General features: G+C 41.6%; 2 protein-coding genes across 6 annotated transcripts; both read left to right on the top strand.

Annotated features, from left to right (window-relative positions):
- The first annotated feature begins 606 nt into the window (after positions 1 to 606).
- On the top strand, positions 607 to 2,348 carry LOC135555706 (uncharacterized). 2 transcript variants are annotated; one of them, XM_064988388.1, is made up of 3 exons: positions 607 to 715; positions 1,055 to 1,168; positions 1,683 to 2,348. In XM_064988388.1, exons 2-3 carry the CDS (start codon positions 1,065 to 1,067, stop codon positions 2,110 to 2,112), a joined length of 534 nt encoding a protein of 177 aa, XP_064844460.1. In that variant the 5' UTR covers positions 607 to 715; positions 1,055 to 1,064; the 3' UTR covers positions 2,113 to 2,348. The 2 variants fall into 2 exon arrangements, with proteins under 2 accessions (XP_064844460.1, XP_064844459.1); XM_064988387.1 differs by having other exon boundaries at positions 608 to 715; positions 1,030 to 1,168.
- Positions 2,349 to 2,922: 574 nt separating this feature from the next.
- On the top strand, positions 2,923 to 5,092 carry LOC135555704 (DELTA-stichotoxin-Hcr4a-like). Of its 4 annotated transcripts, XM_064988384.1 has the most exons (4): positions 2,923 to 3,071; positions 3,159 to 3,187; positions 3,981 to 4,117; positions 4,210 to 5,092. In XM_064988384.1, the coding sequence occupies exons 3-4, from the start codon at positions 4,014 to 4,016 to the stop codon at positions 4,655 to 4,657; spliced, it is 552 nt and encodes a 183-aa protein (XP_064844456.1). In that variant the 5' UTR covers positions 2,923 to 3,071; positions 3,159 to 3,187; positions 3,981 to 4,013; the 3' UTR covers positions 4,658 to 5,092. The 4 variants fall into 4 exon arrangements, with proteins under 4 accessions (XP_064844456.1, XP_064844458.1, XP_064844455.1 ...); XM_064988386.1 differs by lacking the exon at positions 3,159 to 3,187 and having other exon boundaries at positions 2,923 to 3,100; XM_064988383.1 differs by lacking the exon at positions 3,159 to 3,187 and having other exon boundaries at positions 2,927 to 3,071.
- Positions 5,093 to 7,212: the final 2,120 nt, after the last annotated feature.

Below are 7,212 nucleotides of genomic sequence, written 5' to 3'. Positions count from 1 at the left end.
CCACTGGGTTTCTCAATCGATGCTGAGTAATTATTGCCCCGCTCGGTTTTTACATTAAAAGAAGGGTGTGTTTATTTTTCTATTGACAAGTGCGAGTGAGGGAGAGGTTTGTGAAGCTGGGGTGTGTCAAAGGCTGTGTCGCAATGCATTGTTTTGATAGGGTGGTACCTGGCTGTGAGGAATCTGTTACAGGTCGTTACATGCACATGTACAGATGCAGAACCCACATCTTTCCCAGGCCTGCAGTGATACCAGCAACAATGTTTCATTTGATCTCCCTCATCATGTCAGAGCACAAAACACAGTACTATGGAATGTTCTATGAGTATTGTAGAGCTGGCTGTATGGATAGCATTTGTTACAACAGTCTCATTGGCACAAATCCCTTACTTTTCAATCTAAAATATCTTCTCCCATAGTATTTGATGTAATAGAACTGGCAGCAGCCAGCATAACACCAATAAATACAGGAAAAGTCAAAACTATTACATTGGTATGCAGTATTTCCTGTTTTTCGTTCTTTTTTGGTTGCTCTCGTTCAAAAGTATGCCTTGTTTCTGTGTTCCGTGCCACACCTGTGTTTGTGCACGAACACGCAAAAGTGTAATCGGAGTAGGCGTGACTTCAGCCAATTCCTCCTCTCCTCCACCAGTCTGGGGAAACACGAATCTACTCTACTCTGCCTGACACAACTGGAGTTTTCTGGACTTAGAAGGTGAATATCTTTACATTGTCTTCATCATAATTCACGTCTTCTGCCTGCTACAATATTTAGCAAGTGATGCATTGGGATCAGAACAGTTTGTTTGCTACCTTGCCTAGATTTTTAATTTTTAGAAACATGCATCTGCCTGCAAACCTGTTCTGAGGTTTGAGTTTGAAGGGAAGATTAAAGAGATTTTTTTATGAATGTTATTTTGATTGTGTTGGCAAAGCTACTCTCATGAGAGAAATATTATGTCTTCAGCTGTCATTATCTTTACACTCCAGACGTACTCTGTTTCCACACATCTAAATACCACTATACAGCTTTTTCCCCCTCTAACTCGCTCAGACCAGCCAAGATGCCAGAGAACGCAGAGGCCGTTTCAGCCACTCTAACCACCAACAGGAACTGTACTATAGAGCTCACCAATGTCACCACCGGTTACTGTCTCATCAACCCCAAGTATGTTGGCGTTCAATACTCTAATCTCCTTACATTACATACAGTATACCACTATGGAAATGAAATTACTTAACCAAATAACAAACCAGCTGACCATCCCCAGATTGTTATTTGTATGTTACTTTTCGGTGGAATTTCTCAGAGTAAATATATTTTATGGCAGGCTTCTCTTGGATGGGTGGTTTTCATGTGTAACGTGTCTTTGCGTACATCCACCTATCCATCATGAAGTGACACAACGTGGCTCATTGCACACTGCACGCTGGCTCACTCTGTGTTGCTTAGGAATCCATAGCAGCACTCACACTCCATCCATCAGCACAGAGTGGCTGGACAGGAAGAAAGGAAGAGTGAAATGACTAAAAGTAGAGAGACAGTGATCCTAAAAGTTAAAAAGTGCATTTTCACACAACTTTAAGTCCAGTTGTAAGGTTTAGCATTTTATTAGCAACATGAATGTTCAGATAAGTAAATAGAACTTTAATGACACCCTATTCCCATTACTACCCCCCAGGGTGTACATGTCCAGTGGTTTCTGCTACCACCCACCCCAGCCCACCGTCCGCACCACCAAGACAGAGGTGTGTTCCTTCACCAAGGATGACGACACAGCCACGGGCGCCGTGGGGGTCCTGACCTACGACCTTTTCCACATGCAGAGCCGCGTGTGCTCAGAACGTATGGCCATCATGTTCTCCGTGCCCTACGACTACAACTTCTACAAGAACTGGCTAGGGGTGGGCGTCTTCGAGGTGGCACGCGCCTGCGACAAGCAACTGTACAACCACATGTACAAGGAGAAGGACTTCAGCAAGTTTGCCCGATCAGAGGCCAGTGGGTCAGGGGTGGAGTACAAGGCCCAACACGTAGACCTGAGGGCCACCATGTCCAATGTTGGGAAGTCCATCATTAAGGTGGAGCTCTATGATAAAATGGGGCACTAATAAGGCAAGCTGGTAGCTGAGCCATTTTTCCAACTCACAGCAGGGAACAAGTTTATATTGATACATAATCACGTACTAAAGAATGAATGAATCAACCAACGTAGGTGGTTAATGTTATCCAATTAATACATCTTTATCAACTGGAAGATATTACTGTCTAATTGTTCACAATATTTGATTCTTTGTCTTTTTCTGCACCTGTACATGTTTGTTTTAATAAAACGTTTAACAATGAATTGGTGTAAGATGTTTTAGTGATAACCTTTATTAACATGTACTTACACACCCGATTGAACCGTTTCATGTATCATTAATATTTACCATTAAGAATAAAAGGTTATACATTGAATTCAGATTCCTAGAACTGTCCGTTTTCAATGAATCATAAAGAGACGCTATACGTTATATATAATCCAATGTGATTCAGTGACTATTGGCTCAGAATTGATCATAATCCTGTCAGGGTTCACATGGTTCTTGGTCTCTTGCCTTGTCCAACGTCCTGTAGAACTGCAGCATATAAGAGATGACCGTAGCTTCAGGGGTGCATGTATTTACTTGTTCAGCTTTTTCAGTGCCTCTGTTGCACAATGCCATTGCAATGAATCACCCAATTCCTCCAAGTCAGTCAAGCATGCAGTCACACATAATCTATCATGAGAAACGGAGTATACTGCAGAGTGACTGCTCCCTGCTTACATAATGGGCCTTTATCCACCTGGAACCATCTATTGTTCTGGTCTGCCAGCTCCAAACCCAGATTAGGGTGTGGTACGGACTCGTTCCCACAGAGCTAGACAACATAATGTTGTTGGGGTGGGGTGGGGGGTGTTCTAAGAGTGTTTGACAGAGTAGTGAAACTGTTTCCTGGATTGAAAAAAAGGTCCCTCCTTTCAGGTGCATTTTTACTAAACTAAACTCTAGAGCTGAGAGAACACGCTGAGAGAAGTCTTTTACAGGTAAGATATTACTCCTATTACTTTTACAGGCAAGATATTACTCCTATTACTTTTACAGGTACGATATTACTCCTATTACTTTTACAGGCAAGATATTACTCCTATTACTTTTACAGGTAAGATATTACTCCTATTACTTTTACAGGTAAGATGTTACTTCTTTTCATGACCACTATGGGTATTACTGGAATAAGTAGAACTAGAGGTTATATACTGTAGGAGTTGTAAGGGTGCCAGTATTCCACCTAAATTTGATCCCTTCCCATGATACTTTTTAACACAAATCTTCTTTCCATTTGGTTCTCCCACGGTAACCATTGATATGATGACAATTTATAGATTCATTATTGGGCATATGTGGATCTATTAGTACAGTTTACATGTGAGACATCGTTTGATTTGTGTCCATTTCCCTGCAAATGAAAGTGGAAATGATTTTCTCTAGGTTTCCCCTCTCTAAACTGCTTATTGCACCGTTACTTAGTAATGTAATTAAAGAGACAGGTTTCCTAATGAGCTGAGCAGAGTGAGCAGCCATCTTGTTATTGTTGAGAACAGCTTTGAAGTATTCCTTATTACACACAAGTTCTCAGGTTTTTTCTCACATCTCCCATTCTAAACTGGCTGTTTAAAACCTGTGCGTGTCGTGAAGACATTGCTTTTGAAATTTGAAAAGTTCTCTACTGTATTTGAGAAAAACGTCTTGACACTGAGCAAGGCATGTCGTAACAAAGAGTGACGGGTTTCAGAGGGACACTTACAGTAACTGTATTCTACAGTACGTTTTTGGATGGGATTGGATCAGATATGAATCCAGATCCCCTTGGCATTCCAGGGGGTCAACCACAAATGTATTTCTGCACTTCAGTCTAACTGAAAGGCTTAACCCTGCTAGTCTCTGTATTATAGAAATAAAGAGGTACATATCAGAACCAATCCAAAATGGCAGAGTCAGCCGAGGCCGTGGTAGCTAACCTGAGCAGCAAGAGGAATGTCACCATTGAGATCAGCAATCTCACAAACAACTACTGTCTCATAAACCCAAAGTGAGTACACACTTTACCAAACTATTGTTATTGTCACACTGTACATTCAAGGAAATGTTGAAAGCGAAACGTTCTGCATGTGTCCTCACTAGGGTATTCCTGGAGAGTGGGGATACCTACAACCCTCCCCAGCCCACAGTGCGGCCCCTAAAGACCGAAGTCTGCACATTCAGCAAATCAAGCGCCAAGGCAACGGGCAGCTATGGCGTTCTGACCTATGACCTCTTTGAGAGGTCCCGGAACGACTACATCGAGACGGTGGCCCTCATGTTCGGTGTGCCCTGGGACTACAACGTCTACAAAAACTGGTTCGCTGTGGGCATCTTCAACAAGGGCCGAGCCTGTGATGAGTCACTGTATAAAGAGATGTACTATGAAAAGAACCAGAAAGGTTTCATAAGAGAAGAAGCCAATGGCTCAGGGATCAGCTATGAAGGGAACTACCTGGACATCAAGGTCACCATGTCCCCCATGGGCAGGGCCATCATGAAGGTGGAGGTATGGGACAAGCTGTTCACTCCCAGCCAGCAGGCCCACTAAGGGGAACCTCCAGCCTCCACCCTCTCCACCAGCACTACAGTATACCTCTGCTGTGTTGTACCTCTCTAACCAATCCATCCACCAATAGATATTACTATTCTGCCGTACTGCTACTGTTTGTATGTTTTGTTTGCTGACATGTCTGAATTTCCAGACATGACCTTTCAGTAAATCTGCTCAAGATCACAGTTGTAGTTTGTTTATGAATCCAGGCAGAAGCGATATCTGCTCTTTTCTGTAGAAGTCACCGTTCATCTCTCAGTAGCATCCTCTTTCAACTGGCATCTTGTCTAGAAATGCAAATCAAACAATGACTCCCCGGAGGACGAGGGTGCATAGCTTACTTAACAACACATGGCCAGGAGCTGTCTCTGTCTGTATCTACTTATGGCAATGATAGTCTTTGGAATAAATGTTGTTGTTTTGCTAAAGCTATTTGTGTATGATGAGTTTCTCTATTGATTGAGCCTGGAAATATTATGCAACACTGCCCATGAAGGAGAATTATTCTGGCCTTTAATGGATAGCTAATACTGATATGTAGCCTTCAACTTCTGTATAACATTATGCATTGCATACCATGCAGGTTATGTGCAGTGGTGGAAAAAGTACTCAATTGTCATACTTTAGTAAAAGTAAAGATACCTTAATAGAAAATGACTTACATAAAAGTGAGTCATCCAGTAAAATACTAGAGTAAAAGTATTAAAGTGTTCGGTACATGGAATTGCTCAAATGTACTTATGTATCGAAAGTAAAAGTATAAATAATTTCAAATTCCTTATTTTAAACAAACAATCTTCTTGTTTATTTATTGACGGACAGCCAGGGGCACACACCAACACTCAGACATAATTTACTAACAAAGCACTTGTGTTTAGTGAGTCTTGGACCATTTGTGACCCGATTCAGGAAACTAGGTGTGTGTATGCAGAAATGCCTTCTGGAACATGTCAACTTTTATGTGCCTTAATAACAAACTTGTATGCCATCTGTAAATATACAAATACAATTGTTAAGTTGCGAGCCTTGTTGGTTAAGCCACATAAATGTTTGTCTGTCTAAATGTAACAAGTACTTTTTGGTGTCAGGTAAAAAGTACATTATTTTCTTTAGGAATGTAGTGAAGTAAAAGAAAAAGTTGCCAAAAATATAAATAGTAAAGTAAAGTACAGATACCCCAAAAAACCACATAAGTAGTACTTTAAAACATGTTTTACTTTGCACCACTGGTTATGTGCAGTATGTAAGGCCATATTACATTTTCATCAAATCATTTTTTCACATATTTTTTTCATACTTCAAGGAGACTTAAAATTCTGTATCAAATAGGCAATTATCATTGGTGTGACCTTCTTAAAACAATTCCATATACTGTAGCTTAGTAGAACCCCCCCCCCTGCTTAAACAGGGCTTAGTCTGTAGAGGGTACCTGTGATCAGCTAAACTATAGTGTATCTGTAGCAAGATGAGTGACTCCCAGAGTTGTAGTGAGTCAAGGGCCATGCCAGGCACACCCTATTCCACCACAGAATGTTTTCCTAAAATGTGTCAAGGCATAATGCACAGTTTGCATTATAGTAACCCTTGAGAAGCACAACCATGTCAATATTAAACCTCTATTGAAAGCATATGTAGCATTTCAAAGGCTCTTCAGAGGAACAGTAGGCCTGCCGACTGCTTCGAGGGCCTGACGGAGGAGATGACAGCCAGTGAATAGGAAGTCTCTTCCCCCTAACAGCTATCATTCACTAAATACCAACACAGAGAAGAAACCCTTATCACTTCTGCTTACTGTCTAATTCTAATTCCCGAGCCCTATAGGCTGAGGCATGGTTTTTCAGACTATCAACAATACTGCTCCAGTCCCACAATGGGAGTGACTTACACACATGGAGTACACACTTATTATGCTAATAGTACTGCTACGATTGGAGGGATGCAATCATTAACCTTGTGAAAATGAGGGTACTGCTGGGAGAGAATGCTGCAGAAGCTCTTAAATCACATCCCAGCCAGATGTTATTGCGTTTCTAACAGCAAATCCATTTACAATTCCAACTCTGCATTTCTAACTCTGTTTCCCCCACGCGGTAGATTCATTTCGATTAAGCTGCGTTAACTGGTTACTGCCACAAAGAGGCCCTGATCAAAGGTTTCTCCTCCCGCTGTAGCATTTACATAATATAGAAGCATAAACTAGCTCTATTTAGTCTCAATCTCAAAAGCGTTGTTGAGTGGTGCATTGAAACAGAGACAGGCACAGCCGCCTATAACAGATGGGGCCACACCGTGCGCAAAGCAGGGCTTTTTGTCTGTTACATCTTTGAAAGGGGATAAACTCCCTCACTCCTTTCACATTCTCCCTCTTTCAATCTCCCACATGTATTCACTCATACACCTGCATATACTTAAGCATGCTTTCATGTATTGTGTTGTATGTGATTGTGTTTTGTGTGGGTGCGTGTGTGTGTGTGTGCGTGACTGCATTCGTGAGTCTGTTCGTTTGTGTGTGTGTGTGTGTGTGTGTGTGTGTGTGTGTGTGTGTGTGTGTG

The sequence above is a fragment of the Oncorhynchus masou genome, chromosome 15 (genome assembly GCF_036934945.1).
Source record: "Oncorhynchus masou masou isolate Uvic2021 chromosome 15, UVic_Omas_1.1, whole genome shotgun sequence".
NCBI lineage: Eukaryota > Metazoa > Chordata > Actinopteri > Salmoniformes > Salmonidae > Oncorhynchus > Oncorhynchus masou.
The sequence above is the reverse complement of the archived record's forward strand: the minus strand, read 5'-3'. Positions and strand labels throughout refer to the sequence as shown.

What these genes read in the sequence shown, in the direction of transcription:
- LOC135555706 (XM_064988388.1), top strand. Translation starts at nt 1,065, where the DNA reads ATGCCAGAGAACGCAGAGGCCGTTTCAGCCACTCTAACCACCAACAGG. An exon ending in TACTGTCTCATCAACCCCAA is followed by an intron (nt 1,169 to 1,682) that starts GTATGTTGGCGT and finishes ACTACCCCCCAG; the next exon opens with GGTGTACATGTCCAGTGGTT.
- LOC135555704 (XM_064988384.1), top strand. Translation starts at nt 4,014, where the DNA reads ATGGCAGAGTCAGCCGAGGCCGTGGTAGCTAACCTGAGCAGCAAGAGG. An exon ending in TACTGTCTCATAAACCCAAA is followed by an intron (nt 4,118 to 4,209) that starts GTGAGTACACAC and finishes TGTCCTCACTAG; the next exon opens with GGTATTCCTGGAGAGTGGGG.